The sequence below is a fragment of the Aythya ferina genome (assembly GCF_964211825.1).
Source record: "Aythya ferina genome assembly, chromosome: 20".
Lineage (NCBI taxonomy): Eukaryota > Metazoa > Chordata > Aves > Anseriformes > Anatidae > Aythya > Aythya ferina.
Genome location: NC_140318.1, coordinates 5,290,988 through 5,314,815, shown reverse-complemented (window position 1 = coordinate 5,314,815; position 23,828 = coordinate 5,290,988). Strand labels below are relative to the sequence as shown.

At 35.7% G+C, this 23,828-nt stretch overlaps 1 protein-coding gene across 1 annotated transcript; it reads left to right on the top strand.

The window, feature by feature from the left end:
- Positions 1-13: 13 nt before the first annotated feature.
- On the top strand, positions 14-23,814 carry CCDC180 (coiled-coil domain containing 180). Its single transcript, XM_084494080.1, has 37 exons — positions 14-322; positions 850-1,034; positions 1,962-2,044; positions 2,541-2,695; positions 2,792-2,914; positions 3,087-3,197; positions 4,113-4,208; positions 4,464-4,627; positions 4,831-4,983; positions 5,634-5,713; positions 6,400-6,488; positions 7,186-7,308; positions 7,572-7,745; positions 8,002-8,117; positions 8,849-8,975; positions 9,210-9,249; positions 9,353-9,576; positions 10,134-10,351; positions 10,816-10,991; positions 12,010-12,190; positions 12,714-12,860; positions 13,133-13,277; positions 13,498-13,614; positions 14,025-14,123; positions 14,486-14,599; positions 15,134-15,333; positions 15,539-15,618; positions 16,411-16,540; positions 17,103-17,177; positions 17,468-17,534; positions 18,299-18,440; positions 18,815-18,975; positions 19,799-19,936; positions 21,017-21,128; positions 21,372-21,477; positions 22,013-22,151; positions 23,316-23,814. The coding sequence occupies exons 1-37, from the start codon at positions 254-256 to the stop codon at positions 23,445-23,447; spliced, it is 4,791 nt and encodes a 1,596-aa protein (XP_084350206.1). The 5' UTR covers positions 14-253; the 3' UTR covers positions 23,448-23,814.
- Positions 23,815-23,828: the final 14 nt, after the last annotated feature.

Genomic DNA, 23,828 nt, shown 5'->3' with positions numbered 1-23,828 from the left:
CCTCTCAGGAGAGGCGCCCTGTGAGGGGCTGCGGCCTGCTCCTGGCTGGGCTGGCGGCCATGTCGCAGTGCTGCCATGGCAACGGGGCCTGACGCTCCGCTCCTTCCCTTCTGCGGCCGGGGAAGGAGCAAGGAGCTCCCGGGCTGCTCCATGAGCAGGGGCTGAAACTGTGGGACCAGCGTGTAGATCCGCTGCTGGGAGCATTGAGGCCCCGAGGGTCGCTCTCCTCCCCGTAAATCCAAGCACTGGCCCCATGCAGCCGGTGGGGGCTGCGCGCGTCGTTCCCCATGGTGATGTCTACACGCAGATTTTTGAAGATGAGGTAAAGAACAGCAAAAGGAAGAGGCAGGGAAAAGCTGAGTTAGTTGTGCTGCTCAGTTTGTTGGCTTCTAAAGTGGTGGTGGGGAAGCAGAGGTGAATGTCAGCCGTGCTGGTTTTGTTTGCTTTAGCAGAAAATAGTTATCTTCAGCATGTCCTTCCTGGTGCATCTGAGTGTGTCTTCACTGGATACCAGGACATATTAAATGCAGAATCATAACACAACGTTATAAGACAAGGCCTAGTAAGCCAGATGGGTTTTCTGTCTCTGTCATTGACTTTCCTTTTAACCATTCCCCAGCCACACAATTCAGTTTGCTCCAATTTTCCCCTGAGAGGGGACAGTTATTTTCTTTTTTCTCATTTTGAAAATAGTATTGCATGAAAATCTTCATGCATGTGCTAAATAGAATTTATTATTTTATCATTCTCTTCTGCCACCTTTACCCCACTGTTTTTATCAATAATTTTCTTATTCTCTGTTCGGTAGCTTTGGAAAGAATTCTAACTTTTGATTATGGTTTTTTGAAGGTTCAATTAGTACGCTCTTTGGATGAAGCAAGGAGGAAGTCTAGGGCTTCTATAAAGAGCAGAAGGGTCTCTCTGGTTAGGGATTCAGAAACTTCGTCTGAGGCAGAGCTGTTACCGTGTAACCAGCAGAAGGGGGCTGGAGGAGTGCCCTACGAAGACTTCCCAGAAAAGCCACCACCATGCAGGTATAGAACAGAAGCAGAAATACCCGATCGTGTGTTCATGATTGTGAGCATGAAGTTTTAAGATTCGCCCTGGGAACTAGATGCTTCCTAATTCTTGGTCGTAGCACTAACTGCTTGTAGTATCTTGTCTCCTTTCTGCCAGTTGTACAATGTATTTTCTGAGTTGGTGCCTGTTAAAATTCAAATTAGCACGCTAATATTTCTATTGGCCTACATATTATATGGCTTTTCTTCTTAAAAGCCATTTTATTATTATTTGATTATTGTATTATTTTAAGCTGTATATCTGATACAGCCAATTATATGTTATTGAACTATATTTTTAAGATTATGTAATAATATTCTTACTGTTAAGTAGATTGTTTTCCTGTATGTTTGAATAGTTTTCCTAAATTTAGTTGGCCTGAATCTCGTTTTAATGGAATTCCTACTGCCATTTAATAATGCTCTGCTCTGAGCTGCATTTATAAGCAAAAAAATAAATTAGTGCCTCCATCCTTTTCACCCTAACTGTTCTGCTGAATAATGACACCTTTATTCCCACTTCTGTCAAGAAGCGCAGTGCCCTAACTGATAGGAAGATCAGTGGACAGATAAAGTCTGTTTCTACATTTCTTGCTGTTTCTTACATAGATTTTATACCTGTTAGAGATAACATATATGTCTCTGTAGTTTACATGTATTAAATCTATCGTTTATTGCTTTTATGCCAATGTGTGAGATCTGATATTGTGATGAACTGAGGACTAATGATTACTTGGTCTAAATCATTTGAGAAGCAGCAACATTAATTCTTTGCACTGTGTTCTTTGAAGTTTGAATGGAGCATTTAGAAATGTTAGATTAAGATAATTGAATAGAATATTATACGAATTGCAAATCTGTACACTTACTTAGTATATCTCCAAGTTTTATTCTCTGTTTCAGGGAAGCTACGACACTTCAAAAGGCTTGGAAAAGTGAAGATATAACTGCAGCTGAGGAAGTCAGAGCCCTACCTGATTTTGTTGGTAAAATTTATTTTCCTTAATGTCGGATATTTAATTTGCATTTTTAGGAGCCACTATACATATAGTGGTTTGAGCTGAATAAGGTAAAAAACCAAGCTCAGAAATGACCTGACATCTTTTCAATTATTTGTATGTAATTTTGAAGACAAAGAGTCTACTCACGGAAGAAAAAAAATAAGTGAAATTATCAATCAATCACAATTATTGTTTAGAAGGTAAATTGTAGTTATGATATAAGCAGATTTATTTCTTGGAAATTGCAGTTTTCTGCATTATACCTGAACTTGGTTCATAGCTTCCATGCTTTTATCTTTCTGAAACCCACAAATCAATAAAGTCAAAGGAAACTTAGGAATATGCTATATTACTTTTAACCTAGATTTGCATAGATTTTCCTTCCTATGAAGAGCTTTCAGACATGGTAATTGCTGCACAAACTGTAGAGGTCAAAGTGTTGATTTAGTGATTTATTGTGTATGCATTGTGTTTTTTGCAGCAACAGCTTTCAACTTCATCTTCATAATTTCTTTCTTGACAGTTCCCGAGGAAACTGTCAGGAGCAATATCTTGGAACTCTTGTCAGAACGCAGGCAAGGCCGTCATGAAGAAGCAGTAACCTTAATGTATCATGAGCTTGCTTGCATTGCCAGGGTAAGACAAGATTTTGCAATCCAGACTGTCTAGAATACTATACTGAAGTCCAGGGTTAACATTCAAAAGATGAGACTGACTTCCATCACTTTTTAGGAAATAGAACCCTTGATTTTGGAGCCCGGAAAATTGTTTTTGACAAAACTGATGGAATCTGATAGAAAAATTGAAATTCTGTTTACAAAGACTGATGCTACTGTGGAAGGCTTCCCAATTGAAGTAAGGCAGCTCTTGCCATTATCTTATCTCCAGTTATTTGTACGTGTTGTCTGCTGTCTACTTGGTCAGTGTGATATACCTCCCGTTGTCTTGCTGTAGTTTTAAGATAAGAAGGCATTTTTTTTTTCATATTTAGTTTTTCAGTGAGATTGAGAGTAAATCCTTCTTGCAGGGTTTGGAAGAACTGTGGACTATCATTCAGCAGGAATCCTTGGCCAGAAAGAAGTGCGTAAGGGAATTGGATGAAACCCTAAAAAAGGTTGAATGGAGTCGAACTGACAAAGTGAGGTGTAGTTTTAATAGCTGTTAAGTAAGCATAAGATTATTTGTTTATAATACTGGACACAGAGCAAAGAGTAGCTTATTTCCACAGGAGTCAAGGATGCCCGCCAGGTTCTGATGTATAGGCGATTACTGCCTTTTTAACAATATGTCATTCTCTCAATATTCAGGAAAAGATAATTCTTTTCCAGTTACGAAGTGTTTTATTCTACAAATACCTGCAGTAATGTTGCAAGGAATGTCCAAGTTGCTTTTGTGCTTTTGCAGGGTTATTTAGGTTGAACTGTGGTCAGGCTTAATGTTATTTTGCTGGGATTCTATTCTGAAGGTGAGCAATAAAAGTAACTGGACATTACAGTGCATCTGGATACATTAATGGCTAGTCCATAAGAAAGTCCTTACTGCTTTGTCCTTGTAGGCAAACAAAAGTTGTCTGCTCTACCTGTGTCAGTTTGTCCTCTCTTGTGACGTAGATAGGTTGAATAGGTCCAACAGTAGCTTTTATGTTTGAGTAGTTGTGAAAAATACCAGAGATGATCAGGTTTCATAAATTTCTTGTCTGCTTAAAACAAGCATTGGTGAATTCACTACAGATGTCAGAAGGGAAGTTGGTTTATTTGTTTCAAATTCAGTTTGCAGCCTATCTGCAGAGCTCTCAAGAATAAGAGATAATAGAGAGAAATCAGTCAAGTAATAATAATAATTTTTAAAAAAACAAACGTATTTTTAAAAATTATTCTTATGAATCAGTATCTAATAAATTAAAATCAATATGTTAATATTCACTTCTCAAAATATCAGCCAATTGAAGGTATTTTCAGGAAAAAAAAATTCACTGGTATAATTGAAATGTCAGTACCCTAAGGTAAACAATTACAAACTGTGTGCGTGTGTTCTTTATTTTTTTATTGTGCAGATAACAGATGTCTTAAGGAAGTACACTGTGATGCTGGAGGAAATTTCCTTCTTCTTACCAGCTGATATTTATAGGTTCATAAACAATGAGGCTATGGTAAGTGTTTTTATACTGAGAGTCAGTTTTACCTGTAAGAAGACAGCAAGCTGAAATATACCTGAGAGTTCTTTTATTTCCTCATTTTCAAACTGAAATTCATCATTTCTACCAATCAATTACTGCCTTATAGGAGAGTGTTTCTATTTTGCACGGTATTCTTTGTCATTTGTATTTTTTTTCCTTAGTCTGACATAGAGCTAGCAATTTTTTTCCTGTCACATACCGCTGTTATATATATATTTTAATACACAGCTGATTAACAGAGCACTGTTGGCTAACCAGAGGGCAATTTCCAAGCTGTTCTTTAATCTAATGAAATCAGAGATGAAAAGGGAATTATCACTTCGATTGAAATGGAAAGACAGAGTCAAGAACTGGAAGCTCACACAAAAGAACTATATAGTTCAGAGTTTCAGGTACGAAATTTTACAACAGATTATATTTTGTAGTATGAACAGCACAAAATGGCTAGTGTTCATTTGTGATTTGTGTTTTCTATAAAAAGTAGTATGTTGCTATTTTTCTCTGATAAAAAACAAAAATAATTTAGCTTTTTTTTTTTTTTTTAATTTTTCCAAACAGATAATTTACTTAACTGTGTTCTTCTTCCACCGTACAGAGAATTTATGGTAAATGAAGAAATACAGAATCCCCCAGCGGTGAAAACAGAAATGGAAACTATGATAAATGGACAGATTTTATTTAATGATAAGAGACTGGAAATTCTGCAGCACCTTGTGTACGACAGAAGAGAGTACAGTAACAAAGAAAAGTAGAGTTCTTGGTAGAGTTAATAAGGGAGCTCCACTACAGAATTAACTTTGCTCCATTTCAGTGCACAATTGTACAACACAGCAGTAAGGCAGGGCTTAAACGTCTTCTGTGAAGCTCTTCTTAATGGAAAAAAAAAATGTGTGTTTGGTTTCCAAAGCTAGAGGGCTATCAAAAGCTTGAAATGCAGAAACACAAGTAAACCTTAGTGACACTTGAAACATAGTAGAAAGTGGCAAAGAAGAATGGGTGGATACGTAAAAATTGGTGGTATTGTCACAGCATTTCTCAATGAGAGTTTAACTTGGATAATTATGAAGAAAGGAGCATTGAAAGAAAGCTCATACTGCTACTTTTCAATTCTATCTATTCTGACAAAAATATTACAATATTGCATTACGGTATTACAATTTTCAAACATTTTTTCTGTTATAATGTATGTAGCAACTAGGTACATCCAGTTCATTCTCAGTAAACAGTGGTCTTGGAAAACAGCAGCCATTTTGTTTTATTTTCATTGCTGATTTGGCTGCAAATGAGATAAAGCAGAATAGTCTGGTTCATAGTTTTAACATAGTTTTGACTGATTCACAGTTTTAACTGACTGGATTATATTTGAAAGTATCTGATTCTTGTTTCCTATTTCAATAGTGATTTGTTGCCTCCAGCGTGTACGCAAGATGAAGTTAATGAATGGTACAAATCTTTGGAGAATTTAAACCAAAGTATGGGTAAGTTGGGAAATCACATGTCACAAAAATGTCTGGATTTCAAGCAGTTCCTTCTTTCTTTTTTCCTAACAGGAATGAGTCAGACTGGTGGTTTGAACGTATCTTTGGAATATTCTTTGTTCCCTGTTTTCCCATGTACCTAAATTGCTTTGAGCTAGCAATATGGCTCCAGTAAGATTTCTGTTGCATTGCCTCCCTTCTGCCGCCACAAGCATGTTTGCTTAGCAAGGTTTTGCAGGAATTGACTTGGTTAGAATCAATCTGTGGAAAAAAATGAGGTTATTTTAGTCCAGATCAGTACTCAGTCATAGAAAAATACTTCTTATCTCTTGTAGAATAAAAGGTGAAGTATATGAGATTATTCCTTTGTCTTGTAGTATGCCTTCCCTCTGTGTCTACCTTCTGCTTCACCAGAGCATGTGCCCTCTTAATGTTTGTAGCCTGTATTGTAGCAAAGATGTTGGTAGTGGCTATAAATAACTCACTGCTTTTAAGCATAATGATAAAAAGATTTGTGTAAAAATGTCTCATTTTACTGACTGATAATATCATACAGGTCTGAAGACACTACAGGGGCACACTGGCTGTGCTAAGGCTCAGCACAGGTCCTCCTTCATGTTTCCATTTCACACTGCATTGAGAAATAATGACATTTTTTACAGTGGTTTCTTTTCCATATCTTTCAGATGCCCACAATAGGCAGTGTATGATGAAAATTCGTACCCAGCATGAGACAGTCCAGCAAAAATGTTTGGCAGAAGTGCAGTTATACAAGGTCAGTATCATAGCTGTGTGAATTCTTGGAAAGATTCTTGGTAATAGTATACAATGCGTTGTTGCAATACTATGGGCTTGGGGATCCAGCAAATGTTAAGTTAAATTAGTTCTACCCTCTAGAAAACCTACTGTCCATTTTGTTTCACAGTACCTTGTGGTATTTGTACTGGAAATGTGTAAAAGCAATAACAACTGCCAGTAATGAAAGAAGTGCTGTCTGTCATTTAGAGGACTCAGGGTCAGAACACTAACCCTTTTCCTGAATCTGTCTTATCTTGGAAGAAAATTCTCATCTCTGCTCAGTTTATCTTTGTTCAAATAAAATTGTACCGCTTACTACCAGAATATGATATGAGGGTTGAATCCTTTCTGTGAAATGTTGTGAGAAACCTGGTTAATGAAGCTACATGAAGTACAAACAATTTTAGTACGCATTCATTTTCTAAAGCTGATGTACTGTTAATAAAGTACAATATGGGACCATCAACCTGCTAACATAAGATGAATGTAGCAGCTCCTCAGGTTACACATGAATAGTATAGGTTCAACTTAAAGTAACATTATTGGATGCTATTTCTGGAGCTATCTATTCACAAGAACTTAAGAAATACTAAGTTTAACCATGCTCTCTAAAAGCCACACAATATTTTATGTTAGATTACGCATGTCAATAGCTTAACCTTCTTTTCATTCAGAATAAACTGTTGAATCTGAATGTTTGCACACAAAAGGAGGCTGAAGAAACTGTGAATTCTGACTTCCTTCAGTGGACTGAGAAACTACAAAGTCAGTTTGAAGAAGAACTGAAGAATATGGATGTATGTTTATTACATCTACTTTTATTGTTCTTTAGGAATATTCTGTTCTTCATGCGCTACTGCCTGGAATGCTATGTGCATCTTAGGCTATTGATGTCATACTAGACAGAGGTCTGTAGTGTGATTGAATACCTATCCCATATGTAAAACAAGTTTTACATGGTTCAGGAAGGAGAGTCCGTAAGTGCAACTTCCAGCAAACAGTTCAGTAGTATCCAGTTCACTTAAATCTGATTTATTTATTTATTTATTTATTTTTTAAGAGAGACTTTGAGGAGCTGGCTAAACAGAATGAGCAGAACTGTAGAGACCTGTACAGATATTTTCAAGAGGCCAGTAGTCTCTGGGATGTCCATCAACTCGAACTGTCCAAGCAGGAAGGTGAACTTCAGAAGAAACTAGATGAATGCAGACACAAACAGAATAAATTAATACAGGTATAAACATAAAATAAAAATGTAGTATGACTTAAGGAAAGGATTTCTTAATGCAGAGAAGCCTTTGGAATTCAAAATACCTGGTATAAAAGCATAAGCATTAACATTTATGCTGGATTTTCTACATGTTAGTTTAATTCTGTCCAGTACATTTTTGGATACATGCTTGAAATTAATTATTTGAATCCTAAATAGTTATGAAGCTTTTTAATAATTACTAAATCTTTTTTACTGTGTTCTTTTTATGTGGTCTTAGATGATGGACAATAATCTGGATATAATTCTGCATAAAATGAGAACAGCGAGCTCTGAAAAAAAGCTGAAGAAATCTTTGGAGAATGCCCTTTCTTCTTTGGATGACATTAGAGCTAGGTATGAATTTTGTAGTGCAAACTTAGTAAGTAAAGTGCATTCTAATTTGGTTGTATTTAGGTCATATTCATGCACTAATGTGAAGGAAAACACTTCTCCTTACTTCCTGTAAGGATGTAAAATAAAATAATTTCCATATTGAACAAGGTTAAGGCAAACAATACCTACACTTCAGAAGCAGGAGTAAGGAAAACCCAACAAATACTGATACTGTTTTAAAAATATGCTGGATCAGTTCTGTTATGTAGTTATTCGTGCCAATACAATCGTTATTCATTCAGAAGATAGAAGCCTTAGTTCAGATTCTTGAATCGTGGGGGTCACAAAGTTGATCTGTGCCATCAGCTGTGCTTTGGGCTCACAGATTTGATCTATTTCAGAAGGGTAAGGAATAGAAGTTACTAATAACTCTCAGATAGCCAAAGTCTTTTGGCAATCTTTGTTATGTTTCTTGAATGGTTTCCCATCCAAAATGAAAGTTCTGAAAGACTTTATTGTAAATATTTCTTAATTTTTGCTCAGTTATGTATTTATAATGAACTAATCTTTACCAACAAGCCAGGTTGTGGTTGTGTTCAGGCTGAACAAATACAGTAGAATAGTTGATTCTGCCTGAAGGATTGATCATATGAATTAAAAAGTTAAACTTGGATTTAAAGACATAGTAGTCATATTTCATTTTATTTCTATACATGCTAGAGACTATTAAACAATGACTTTAAATTTGACAGGTATGAGACATTCAACAAAGTTCTGGTGGATAAAGTAACACCATACCCAGAAGCTATTTTGCAGGAATTGATTTCTTACAGTGTATCTATCAGCAAATATTTTAATGTAAAAGAAATCTTCAAACAGGTAAAAAGAAGACAAACTCCTTTTGTTTTAAAATCTTCCAGGTGTATTAATTTTTCACTTTGGGGAAATTTTACATCAGCTTTAAAACTTGTATTACATAAACTGAAACATTGCTTTGGCCATAGGACCAAACTGCTTTTATATCAATGAAATATATATTTTGAGAAGGAATCTGAATTCCTTACAAGCAAGCAAATCCTTATTTTTATTTTTTATTGCTCTTGTTGCTTTTAGAACTTGGAAGGAAAAATAGACTCCGCATTTCAAGGTCAAGGTAATTCCTCGATGATACAAATAACTCTTTTTTTTGCTTGTTTTTAATCTGTGCTTCTTTGTATTATGACTAGTAAAACTTTGCTTTAACTGGAAATAATTAGTTGAGGTTCTGGAAGCTGAAAGTCTGGTGGAACAACAAGCTGAGAGTGTTGTGCAAGAAAATGAAGAAAATCAGAAGATGGATAGCTCTCAACAACAAAATGAAGAAACAAACATAGCTGAGAATGAGGAGATCTCTGTGTGGGAAACTGAAGAAACAGAGAAACAAGAAGATGGGGAGAGAATTTTTCAAGAGAGTGATGAAACTGATGATATAGAACAGGCGGTAAGCTTTTCACAGGTATGGGAACAAGAACTTTTGAAAGCGATGGAAGTTTTGCACAATGTCATGGCAAGTAGGAAGTTGTCTACTTGCTGAGGGGAAAAAAATAGAGTAGGTTTTGTTTGTACACAGAGCATATATTAGTCTTTATTGTATTCATTTATTTCTGGACCATCAGGATTTTAGATCCTACTAATGGGTCTATAAAACAGTTCACAAACATTCCTTATACACCACTTTTATCCCTTAAAATAAATAAACAAACCACACCTTCAGCAGCTTTAGTATAGGTGTCTATCTTTGTATCTAAGTATTAGCTCTTCAGGTCTCTAGTTACATGAATACAAGTTATTACCATAACAGAAACCTTTCAAAATACTGATGATTCTGCCTATTGAGACTTGCAAAAATATTGTCTGTATGAGTTTGTCCAAATTCGGAAACAGCATTGTTTCCAGTGTCTTTAGGAATCTTACATTAGCTTGAACACTGTCATTATGCACTTACTTTAAAATAGTTGTTTTAGAGGTAGCAGTTGATGATTCCCAGTTGTTTCTTAGGATGTGTTCAAGAGCAGCGAGGTGAAAATCTCTGAAATTGCTACTGAGACTTTTTCCACTTCGAGTGGAAACATTTACACAGTTCTTGGAGCTGAAGAGGCAGAAAAGACTGACATCCCAGAGAGTTATTTTACGAAGTATGAGGAAAAAGAATCACTTCCTGTGTACCTGGAACATGTACTTATCAAAGAAAACGTATTTGTAGAGCTGAAGAAACGGTTAGTATAAAACTTGTGTATGTTCTTTCTTTCCCTTTAGGTAGTAAAAAAATGTCAGTGTTTGGAAGAAATGTTAGACTAAACATGCAAAAAATATTTAAATATTTTGATGCATTTCTTTTATTAATTGATTAAAAATAAAAGACACTTTTGACAATGCTCTTTATACATTGCTCTTAGACGTACTGTACAAGCCTCTTACAGGGCATTCCTATTGTACAGAAATGTATTCATTAATGTAGAATAGGAACAGAACTTCAAAAAACATTACAAGATTTCTGACTCAGTCATATTAATATTATTTATAGTTTCTGTTGACAAAATGAGTAGTGCCAGTATTGTGCAAATAGTCATGAAACCGTATCTTCCTGTAGCTGGAAGTTAAATTCTTAGAGTCAATATATTTAATGCATTTTTGTTTATTACTCACTGTTCTTCCCTGTAATATAATTATTTAATCATAGGATTCGCCTCTGCTTTTTTGAACACTTGGAGAAATGGTTTGCAGAGTCCTTATCCAATTCCTGGGCTACTGTAGCTGCCAAGGAGGAGGAGCTGAATTCAGAACTTCAGCAGCATCTTCTCTTGCATCAGCAAAGGCAGGAGAATATAGAGACAAATATCTACAATGTTAGAGCTGGTACCTACTTTTTTACTCTGAGCACTACCTGCCTTCATTCAGAGATGATCATAAGTGGACCAAAATCCGTTTCAGTGTTAGGTGTCTCTGTAGTAGATGACTATAGGAAACAACTGAGTCTGTACTAATTCTCAGTACAATGTTACTCATATTTTTTTAAAAAGATGTTTCTTATCAATAGCTCATGCCTGTTTGTGCTATGTTATGGGAATATTCAGCAATACCTTCAGCAATTACCCTAATCAATGAATTGATTGTAGCTGTAGAACATTGTTTACATTGTCAATGCTTGTGACTGCTCATTCATTTCATTTAGCAAGTGTTTGCACTGTACAAAAAAAAAAGTGTTACAGAAAACAAATGAAATGCTGAGGTTGGGCTTCTGAATACAGGAGAGGAAAGAATTACCTGTGTAAAACATTGCTGAGCAGGCACAGATTGGCCACTGAGAAATCTGTCTTGTATGAGGATCTGGAGGGAGACTTAATTTAAGGCACGTTTGTTGGTCTTTAGCATATTAACTATGAAAAATCCTGGCCTTTTTTTTTTTTTTTTTTTTTTTTTGAGATTGATTGGCTCACTCTTGGTTTACCCAAATATTTTTCCAGAAGGGAGACCAAAAGTGATTTTTTTTTTTTTCCACAAAAATAGTGAGAACAGCAATTTCCATTAAAAACAAACAAACCACACTTTACCTTTACCTTTACTTTTACAAGACTGAAAATGGAAAGACAAAGAAGATGTCAGCAGTGACCAAAAGTAAAGGAAAAAGAAAAGAGATTAGGGCAAACAAAAGGCATTTGGGATTTGAATCGAATTAATTAGGAGCTGTCAGGGACATAAGTCAAAAACGGGAGAAAAGTCAAAGAAATGGGATCGTGTCTATTTTACTAATATTTTTAAGCTGCTCTGAGATCTGGTTCATTTTATTTTACTGCTGCTTCTGATGATAGTGGTTGTGGTACTCCATAGTAAACAGGGAATAATGACCATACTGTAAAATTTCTTTCCTCATCAGCGGAACTATTACTTCATGAAAAGCGTCTAGAGTGCCACTGTGCAGGTGTGGTGGAAGCTCTGAACAAGGAGAGAGCTGAATTCCTCAAATTTTGCGATCAGCAAAATGACATCATCAAAAACTTAAATTCTCAGATCCATGACATAGAATCAGTCTTCCTCAGTGCTCCTATGACTGAGAAGTAAGTGTGCCTCAGGTCGTACTGGTTGTGAAATTCCAGACTTAAACGCTTCTGATTGCTTTCTGGGATGTTCCCAGTTCCTGGCTTGTGTTCTAAGTCTCTTTTATCTGTGTGACTCTTCAGTGAAGAATGCCTCATGAAACTTCTAAAAAAAATGAAAATAATTTGTTTTCTTTTTACTAAACTAAAATTGCTGCTGAATATATGACAATTTTCAAATATTTTCATGGTGATGGTGGTCTCAGAGTAGAAAACCGTTTCATCTATTTAGATTTTATCAGTTTTATTGAACTTGTACAGTAATAGTAATTGACTAATTGGTTTTGAAGGGTAGTCTTCAACTGCTTGCTGTTGTTGTCTGCGTGTTCATCAAAACATTCAGTGTGCAGTGAGTCATTTGCAGAATACTTAAACATTCCCGAGTTCTCAGATTTGATTGATGTCTTTTAACCAGCAGCCTCTGAACCATAACATGCACTCCTCTTTCAATGCATTTTCCCTGTGTTTTATTATTTGCTGCTAGGTTGGTTTCTTTCAGCAACAGTCTGCACTCAGAGCTCCTTAATCATCTGGAAGTCATCCAGGTTTTCCTGAGGAGTTATCGGAACTATTTGGAGGAAGCTGTAGGAAAATTAAGAGATTCAAATGTGGATTTTCTCAAAGCTTGCAGGTATAAAGATTTCATCGGAGGAATGTTTATAAATAGTCATCTATTTCTGGGTATTAGCATTTGTTATATAGGCAGAACAGTAAAATGAATGTTTTTGTTACTCATCTGTTTTGCTATATGTTTGTATAAAAAAAATAATAATAATTGTTAAGCCACAATGATTAGACTGTTTTCATCACATTTGTTTTGATATCTATGTACTGCTCATCCAAAATACTCTTTAAGTAAAGGAAGACTCAGTCAATTTTTTTCACTTTGCTGGTTGCTTTCAGATTATTTAGTGAAGGAGGCAATTTTTCTTCTGAGGAGGTACAGTCTTTCAGCAAGCATCTTCAGAAAGAAAGTGAGCGTATTGACTCATTTGAAGAGTTAATCATGGCTGATATGGAGAAAATGGAATCGAGCTGTTTGGAGCAGGTGTGTGCAGAGCTTCACTCTTTCAAGTTATGTATTATATTGGCATATTTAATGTGATTTATAATCAGCCTGCTCTCAGACTGGAACTATAAATACTGTTCTAGTTAATTCTTTGACAACTACATGATGGAAAAAATAAGTAGAAATGGTAAGTTCTATTACTTAAGTTGAAAAAAGTGAAAACAAATTATCGTGTCTCTTGTTTCTGATATTTTTAAAGGCTACTGAACTTATCAACCAGGCTGAAACGAAGTTCCGTTATCTCTTTATGAATCGAGTCTTTATGGAGAAGATCCGGCAGCTTCTGACAAATTTACAGCTGCAAATCAAATCAGAGGTACAAACTGAAACATCGCAGCTTTGTTTAAATGAATTTTAATTGTTCATCTTTTATTACATCTAAGAGATTTTTGGCTGAGTTCAGAGTGGACTTATGTAACTTTTTGTGTCAATTCAAATCCACTATCTGGCTTTCTCATCCTAAACCATGGCTTTACTACAGCTGCAGCTATACTAGTACTTTTTGGTCTTGCAGCACATTGAGCATGTATAATTGAATAGACGGGCATTTTTGCATGGTGCAGTAAAGGACATGAAGTGTTGTTTTTGTGAATTACTGTTTTCAGCTCCTCCTCTGGGTACTAGTGACTGAGTGTTTTTACTAACAAGTCTAGTGGTTTCAAAGTGGAGTCTCTGAAATTCCCCAAAATGGGATTTTACTTCACCAATATATGTTTCTGGTTTTAGGTAGCAAATTCCAATTTACAAGCAGTGACATTAAAATCCTACCTGGAGAAACTCCATCAGAAGACAGATACTTGTGCTCACTCTACTGCAGATAATGAAGTAAGTTCTAAGCAGCATGAGATTGTATTAATTTGATTCACCATGCATTTTTATATATGGCAGTCTTTATATATCATACTTTAAATAAGCAACTATATTTCTGAGGCAGACTTATGTCTATATACATTGTGGGGCCTGGGAGGAGAAGAGTACTTTGCCATAGATTTTTTGCTATGGGAGGTCTTCTACTCACTTTCCTGCTTGCAAAACAAAAGCCTCAGTTTCTATACACTCTCATTGCTTCCACATATGCATAAACAAATTGGTGTCAGAACGGATTCAAATGAACTTGTATGCAACTGTGTCAGCATATCTCAAATCTCGGATTTAGTAAATACCGCCTGTATTAACATATCTTTCAGGCTTTGACTTCTGAAGAGTTGTACAACTTTACCAAAGTACTGTTGAAGGAACTGAAAAAGAGAAGCCAGTATCTCAATTGCCTGCTAGTCGATACAAGAAGGCTGTATGATAATGTAGGATAGTATTTTAAGTTGTCTACATTTTATTTAATTTTGAGTTAATTTTTGATTTTTAATCTGTATACGTTTTAAAGGTTTTTCAGAATCTGTGTATTGAATTTTCAAATGAAGAAAAGTGTATGAAGACAGAGTAACTTTAGGTCAGCTCTTCTACAGAACTGATTATGTTGGTCATCACTGAGATTACTAAATGTCAAAGCAGTATCACAAAGAGTTGGTCAGTCCTTTGCAAGCGTTTATTTTCAAGGCATAGCACTGTTCATAGCTACATGTTTCACGGGTCTGAAAGAAAAAATCCAAATGTGTCCTAAAATGTTTGATGGAATAGAATATTTCTGTATCAAATATTTTTGCTTCTAAATGTCACAGAGTTGTGTAGCTGTAACAACATTTCTCCTAAAACGATTTGGCCGGTTGAACAAAATAGTGTCTGTTTGCTTGATCTGCTTTTGTAACCAGCAACTACACATACTGCTACTACTACTTGCCTGCTACAATCAACAGGCTTTCATTTTCTGCCCATTTCAGGAGCAGTTTATACCTCCTGCAGCAGAGGTTACGTTACAAGGTCCAATTGCTCTTGCCCTTCGAACGGAGTGTCTCAGAGATGAGAAAATATTGACGATGATGGGGCTGGATCCTGTCAAGTTTCCTCTGTTAAATCCAAGCAGAATGGGAAAGTCTGCAGTTGATGATTTAGCAGTAAGCGTTATCCAAAATTTACTGGAGTGAGTATTTGTTTGCTTAAATATATTTTCCATAATTCCAGTTAACCAATTAAGTACCTTCATGGGGTAACTACATTTGCACTGTTGGTTGTAAATGTAATCCTAGCACTTGAATATTATCTCTGAAATTTAGCTGCACTTAGCACCTGGTAGGAGTAGAGAACTTGTAGCAGGGTATTCAAAAGCAACATAGCTCTTCATTTAGTTTCAGAATTAAGTCATCCTGGAAAAAATCTTCAGACCGAAATCCGGACAGAAATGTTTTCTCACATTCATTAGGACCAGGTATGCTGGCAGTTCCTTTAATTTATTTACATTCATCTAAACTGTATTTTCTAACATGTTATTGAGCAGGTCTGGCTTGTTCCAGGCCACTGGTTTACGTGCTAGCTGTGGGCGGATTGTGCATCCTTTCGTGTTGGCTGTTTTTTCTTTGCAATAAGATGATGATTTTTGGATCTTAACCAGTGAAAGCTTCAGAATGAGATAGTATTGTGGTTTTGTTTTTAATGAAGTAGAAAAGTACCCATATTTGTTACAGAAAAAGCAAAAAGGCATAAAGAAAATAATTAGATGTCATGACAATATGTAGGGTATCAGGAGTCCTTTCTGCTGTATATTATCATTGACTCAAAGGTGGGTGCAGTGGTTATCCAAATTGCTCCTGTCCTAATGTTCATGTTGCCTTATCTTTCTTCTCCAGAGCTTGATTTCACCAACTACTTCCAAAAATAGCTTCCCTTCTGCATTCCAGAGTTGCCCTCACTCCAAGACTATGGACGTAGCCCATTCATTTTCCTTCTTATTCCTTGAATTAATCTTGTTTTAAGTCCCATCCTACCTATCTTATATTTTATATCACAGTCATATTGCTCATGCCTCAAAGGACAGTCTTTATCACTATCACAGCTGCTAGGCTACTTCAGTTTTATCTGTAAGAAATGATTGTTCCTACAGTTGTCCTCTTAATGTTGTGAGGAAGCATTTTAAATAAGAATGTAAATTGCATAACTGTATAAGAAAGACTTCAGTTGTCATTTATACAATGTTCTTCATTTTTTCTTATTAAATATAAAGCAATTCTTCCCACACCGAAGAATTCTCACTTAAATGTATCTGATGGAGGTCCTCAGAACTCTGCTGCTTACAAGTATGCAGCTCGTGTCCCCAAGAAGTCATCTATTAGCAAAAAGATGCCAAGAGGAAGGTAAGATGTGAAAAGAAATCCCACTTAAAATTACTCCTGTGCAGAAATTTACCTAAACTTTGTACGCTGCCTGTTCTTTCAGAAATCCTTAATGCTTATTTGTATTAGCCTTCTTTCCACCTGTGATTATCATTTGGAATCTCTTCCCTACTTATGTCCTCGTGATCAGCTCTGCATTTTATTTGAGACTTTGGATGGAAAAACGTTTTTCTCCTGTTTCATTGGCTGTCGATTTGTATTGTGACTTTGTTAGAATATAGACTTTTAAATGAGTATGTCTTAATTTGGGGGTCCAGTGTCTGAATAGTATATCTTTAGCTTGGTCCACAGATTGATGAAATGAGCCAATGTATTAGTGAAAACAACAGAAATCTTTTGAAAAACCGCTGAGAAGAGAATGTTTTTCTTTCATCATAAAATATTTTCATGTAATACTAGTTCTGGAGTTACATTTTCTCAAACTTTTCTTCTATTTTATATCCATCACACGACTGGCTCAAAAAATTGGACAGAGAAGCAAAGGACATGTGGATAGTTTCAAATTAATTTTTTGCCTTCTTAGCATACAGAAACACACTAGACCTGTTCTCAATGATAAGAGATACCAAATATTTGGAGAGAAGCCTCCTGAATCTGAGTAAGTCAAGTATATCTACAGTAAGAAATTCATCACTTGTGCTGGGGAGAGGGGGGAACTAACCAACCCTACCTATCTCTGCCCTTGACAGGGAAGGGGTTGGAACTAGAGGATCTTTAAGGTTCCTTCCAACCCAAATCATGCTATGATTCAGAGTATTTGTTTGCATATGCCCCAAAAAATGTTTTAAAATGCACCTGAACAAAAGATTTGAAAAACAGTAAATATCACCAATGTGATCTTTATACAGTATGATTGTCTTTTTTATTATAACTTTTTTTTATTTTCAGTACTTTTAAGGGGATTATTATGAATATTCTCTGGACAGGTAGTAACAACTTGCTCTGTCTTGCTGAGGTAAGAAAAAAAACTATGTTCTTCAGTTACTTTTGCTCTTGTATATCTTCTGTGTCTGCTAAATAACTTATATTTTGATGTTTGCATGGCTGTCCAAAAACTTTACTTTCTTCACCAGTGCATTTAATTTTGAAATAGTGTTTGACACACAGTATTTTTAATTTAAGGGTTCTTTATAAATATCAACTAAACATTCCAGAAACTGAGGCAGTGTAATACATGGAGACAAGCACAAACATTCATATCTAGTTGTATAGCAGAACAACTGCAAAGCCGAGGCAATTTCAACATTATTCATTCTAACAGCATCAAAAGAAAATATCAGACTGAAGCAGCATGAAGTTGTGACACATACCCACCTTTCAAAAGGTTTTCCAAATTGTCATAAGTATACTGAAGCATCAGTAAGAGTATCTATAATCAGAACATCCCTTATCAGGACTTGCTACACTATAATGCCATCTTAATAACTAATATTTGAATACATATACCCAAGTTAAGAGCAGTACAGCAGTGAGAGGACTGATAATATCTTTTCAGAATTGGCAATTAAGCTGCACTGTAGTCTCAAAAACCCTACCCATTCAAAGAGAGCAGATAGGCAATGAATTAAAGCTCCTGATACAGTGCAAGCAGATGAAGACAACTGGTCTCAAGAAGGTGGTTGACAGCCTTATATATCCCTGCTACTGTTATATGTGTAGGTGTGACTTGTTTGAATGTGTTATCAACCCTTTTTCTGTTTTATCTTTACCTCCTGAAAGGAGTTCTACGGAAAAGAGAAGCATCAAATGCCAATGCCTGAAGATATTCCAGAGACATTTGAACACTGTGTGGAAATGTTCAGACAGAATCTATTGTCATACCAAAGTCAGACAGATGATTACTACAACTCCTGTCTTAAAGGTAAATTAATTCAGTTAAGAGTTAATTTCACTGAAAATTGCAATGAATCAAGAATTACGTAGCCCAGTGGAAAAACTCCTGTTAAATACCAGTAAGATACTGGAAATTGGGCCAATAACCTCTTTAATATATTACTGACTACAAGGAGCATGGCAAAAGAATCCTGGAGTAAGTTGAAAGATCTGTATAGGTTAACATCTTTTGGCAAGTGTGTGTTTCTTTAATCATGGGATGTAGAAAAAGGGCTATTAGGGACAGAAAGAGAAAATTCCAACTTGTTTGATCCTGGCAGTGTACATTCGACTTGGCTGGGTTTTCTTTCCTTACAATGACTGCTTCTGTGTTACATAAACATCCCTACCTTTTCCAAAAAGAATTTCAGGATCAGTTGAAGTTGTTTGAAGAGGAACTCCCTTATGTCTCTCAGTTGGCGGTTGATAGTCTTTTAAAAGAACATGAGCAGAAGCTCAGCAATTCTACTGGTAACATTCGGCACCTCTTCAATAAACAGCTAGAAGACTGGGAGAGCATGAAGGTACATATCCTGGACATATTGGAAAGCTTCCAGTGTAAACAATGCTAAACTCATCAGAATTATAAAATTTCATTTTATTACTCTCACTGTTTGCTTAATCACTCACTGCTGACCTCATCACTGATTTTATTTCTGTGTTTGCAGTTAGTCTGCAGTTCTACTGTAAACTTTGTATTTCTAGTAACTCAGTCCTTTCTCTCACTGCTTCCAACATTAGGTTTCCTCTCTATAGTCTTTTACAATTTTGTGATTTTACTCTTAGGTCTTAATTTTTTTAAGAGCTAGTAACATTGTGGTATGGCTATACAGTTCATACTGTATAGACACTGATGCCTATCTCATTTGTAGGTACTATTGCATATGCATATGACAATGAAATATCATTATTGTATTTTTTAAAAAGGTATATTTTGTTCAGTAATATCAACTCTGGTAACAGAATCATAATGGAGAGCATGCAGAAGACGTTACAAAGTAGTATATTCAGATTTTGTCCCTCTGAGTGTTAAGTTAAATTCAGAAAAAAAAAAAAAAAAAAAAAACAGATCTCAAGTTATAAAAATTTCATGTTCACCTCTTGGTAAAGGGATTACTAATTGTGATGACTTGAAAATGATAAACAAGGTGAGCTCAGGCCCTGTTCTTCAATGGATAGACAATTTGGTATATACTGTACTGCAAGGTTTATTTAGTCAGGCTAGGAATAAACCAAATTTTCTTTCTTTCTGAATGTTGTGACATAAAATGCTTGATTTTACTACTTTTTCATTATGACTCAATTGCATGTTCATTATAAAAAGCATTCTTATGTGTTTACTTAAAGGTGGTGCACAAGAATCAATTATGTCCCTCCCTGGGACATCCAGACAACTTGCTTCAGCTGGAAGCTTTGTGCCAAGAAGAATCAAAAAGGCAAAAAGACCAAGCTGATGGTATTCATCTCAACACACAGATGCTTAAGGTAACTATAAAGCCATGGCTTAATATGAGCTTGATAGATGTTGCATTTGGAAAGAACAGATTTTGGATAGTTTTTTTCCTCTGCATCAAAAGTAAACTGAAAAATGTTTTCAGTTTTAGTGTTCACACAGTATCTTTATGTTATGTGTCAGTAGCACATATATATTGAACACAGTTTAATGTATGCATAAATGCACATGTGCATGTACAAGCACATAGATTTGTTAGGGATCTAACTGATCTTTTGTATCACTCATAGAACATACTGAGAAAGTGATGACTTCTCTTTTACTGGCAGAGTTGTTGGGTGTAAGTCTACATTTAGAGTAACAGTGACATCCTCTGGTTAGTTATTTTACTTGCAGAAGACAGATGCCTGGAAGGTGTTTTTACTGTGTGCGTTTAATTAGCACTAGTAATTGGCATTTTTCCATGTAAGATTAAGAACTTGAATAAACAGAACTTCACAGGAGACACTCAAGAATCAAAACACTCCTGTTCCACACACGTTTCCTGTTCCATCATCTAGGGTTATTGAAAGTCAGTTTTCCATCAGTAAAGCTCTTTTATTTCTCTCAGGTCACTTACTGAAAATTCTATACTGTCTGTAGACTCCCTATATTTTTTAATTCCTAAATAATATCTCCTCCTCGTAGCTCTGCATACACACAACATAGAAACACATATAACCTTTTTCAGAATAGTATCTGATGAAAGCACTCCGGCTCAAAGTAGCTGAATTCCAAAACAGCCTTTGCTCAGGCAGAAGGATGCATTTACAGATTGCTGTTTCTATCAGGTTTAAATGCTCAACCCAAATATACAATTACAGGGCAACTATACCCAGAACTCTGTAACTTCTTATACATTATCTTAGGTAATCAAGTACTGTTGAGAGCACTACAGAAAAACACTTTTTTAGATCCTATTATGTACAATTTAGAGCCTTATGCCTGTGATCTGCAGCTGTTGAAAAACATCACGGTTGGAGAGTTGTGTAGTTCTTTTGGAGCTAAACTAAAAGGAGAGGGGATCAAATTATCAAAGGAATTCCTCTCACTTGTATCCAATGTCCCAACAGGACTGTGCTATTGAGTGTGCTCAGAACTTTGTTTCTGCACTAGCTGCCTTCACAGAAAAGCTGCTTCTGGAATTGGATGAAAGTATCACGATTGATGACATACAAGTACCGAGTAAGTAAAGATGAAATTGTGTGTTGAAAGTACTACTCCATTCTCGAAGACTGCAGCAGACTTTCCCTAGAAAGAAGAGACATTTGTATTCTATAGTTCTTTCAATGGAAAAAATTGCATGAATGCAAATTCAAAGCTATTTCTTGAAAGCAAAGAGCATCTAACTGCATATAATTACTTCAAAAGAATATTATGACTGCCAGTGTTTTGTTGCCACTGAGTGTATCATATATTATCTCTCAGATAGTGAAATACCAAGGGAAAAGACATCAGTGTTAATCCGTCGTAAAGAAGCTGGACTTCCTCTAGAAATCTGCAAAGTTGAACAGTTAATTGAACGTGGGAGCAGGTAATATCTGAAGATGCTGAACACTGTTGTATTCAATTTTTCTCCCCTGAACTGACATCAGACACTGTCCTTGTAGGTCTTTTGCTCCACTTGTTAAAACTGCTGAATAATGTGCTTGTCATTAGTGAGGTCATTTAGCCAGTAATGGGGCAGGTTGGATGGGTAATGATTTTAAAGAAAGAATAGCAATCGATCCAGATTAATGTGAATTATGTATTATATTGTAAAGCAATATCATTTGAATTTTATTGCTGTGTCACTTTGCTTACCACTATTTACCACTTGACCATTTTCAAACTTGTGGAATATACTGTGTATTTTCACTCAGGAGACTTGGATTCTATTTACTGTGGAGAGCATTGGAGGTTTTAAAGAAAAAGTTGTACTAAATAAGGTAGTTTCTAGTGAAGAGTTAAAAAAAAAAAAATCTCTTACATTTAAAATATGCTGTATGAACTAATATGATCTTCTCTCTTCTATTCTAACGTTCTCTATCATGGCTTTTTATTTTGGTTTGATCTGTGTTTTTTTTAAGGACTTGGCCAGGAATACCCATGACCACTCTTACAGACAATTCAGACTACATTATCTGCAAAGAAACTGCATCAGTTACAACAGCAAAGACTACGCTGGGCCACGTAGCAGCAGTAGAAACAAGAGATGCTGTATATAAGGTTGGTCTGTGTGAAAGGACTGTTATGGAGCTTAGGGTAGAGGGGAGGCTGTTACTGTTATGGGTTTGTTTGTTTTAAGATTAAAATTATAGCTAGGTATGTTTTTAATACACACAGCAATTTCAGACATTAAAGCCATATTCACCAGGTGTAGAAATCCACTCTGTTGTCCATTTCTTTGTGATGACAAAAAGCAGACAGCTGGTTTTTCAGGGAACCCTCTCGTTCACATACATTACAATGAGGAATTGTTTTATCAGAGAAGCATGGATGGTGTCAGAAATTAAATGCATTTCAGCGTCACAATTCAAAAAGTAGTTAAGGTCACCATATCTACACAATGCCATTTCAATACAGCTGAGACTCTGACTTGCACTGGCCATAGCTTGTGAAACAACAGTGTTCAGCAATTAGGGGAATATTCTTATGATAAATCATGTTGGAATAAATTACTGGTGTTTACACATCTGTCCTGGAATTAATCTTATTCCTCGTGAACAGAATTCACTTTTAAAACACATATTTTTAATAGGGAAGCATAAAAAACACAGTCAACAGGCAAACACCATTAAAACTACACATTTGCATGAGTGTTTTATGTATATAGTTATGGGTTACAGTACACTTCTGAAGTGAAGGTAGAGTACTGATTGTGTGCATCTAGTAAATACATGCCACAGTAATGTTTTCTTGAATGTGTAGTGCAGACTCAGTAATAAAGAAATTTTGAGTTTTTTACGGTAGTTCACAAGCTTTTGTTTAGGTATAGTACATTTTTATCAGCTTTGTAATAATTCAGTTCATAATGATGACTTAGAAAGTCCTAGGAAGAGTCAGAGTACGTTCTTTCTGAGGTGCACACATCTTCCTCCCTCTTCTCTAGAGAAGGTAGCTCTTTAATCCTAGGAACTAATGGAAGGGAGATGAAGATCTTGCATTTTTATAAAAATTTAAATATTGTAGATAATGGAATTTCAGAAGTATTTAAAATGAACACAGCAGAAGGCTATGAATAATTCATTGTTCATATATTTCTATTGTTTAAGGCAGAAAGTAAGTTTCCTGCATGCAATCATCTGATACTGAATAGGACTTGAAATTAGGCAAAGTAAAATTTTGTCTTATTGCTACTAATTTTGTACTTTCTTGTCGTTATTTCTACAGAAATACATGTATAACCTTGAGCAGCAGTTTGCCCAGATCAAGAAAGAAAGTACATCTCAGCTGGTGACAGTTCAGCACTGGGAAAATTGGTGGAAACAGTCCATCCAGAAGATTAAGCAATTCTATACGTGATAAGTCAAATCTTGTTAATGTTCTTATTCGACAAATAAATGTACTCTTTAACAGAGAGAAAGTTATCATACTGTGTCTTTACTGGAGTAACTGAGGAATGTAAGTTGCTTTCTGAATGTTGAATTATATTATTACCCTCATTCAAGCTCTCCCTGTTCTCTTTTCAACTTGCTTTCTGTTTACTTGTTTTCTGTTACTGAAAAACCCTGCTCTAAGCAGATCAGAGTGTATGTATTTACAGCTGCTTTTTACTGCAGTCCTGCAACAGTGTTTCTGGCATTGTACGCTTATGTTTAAATTCATTGTTGGTGTAAACAGACAAGTTTGTTCTAACATCAGTGATGTTACAGATATGGTTCAACAGAATTTTGTATTTTTGTT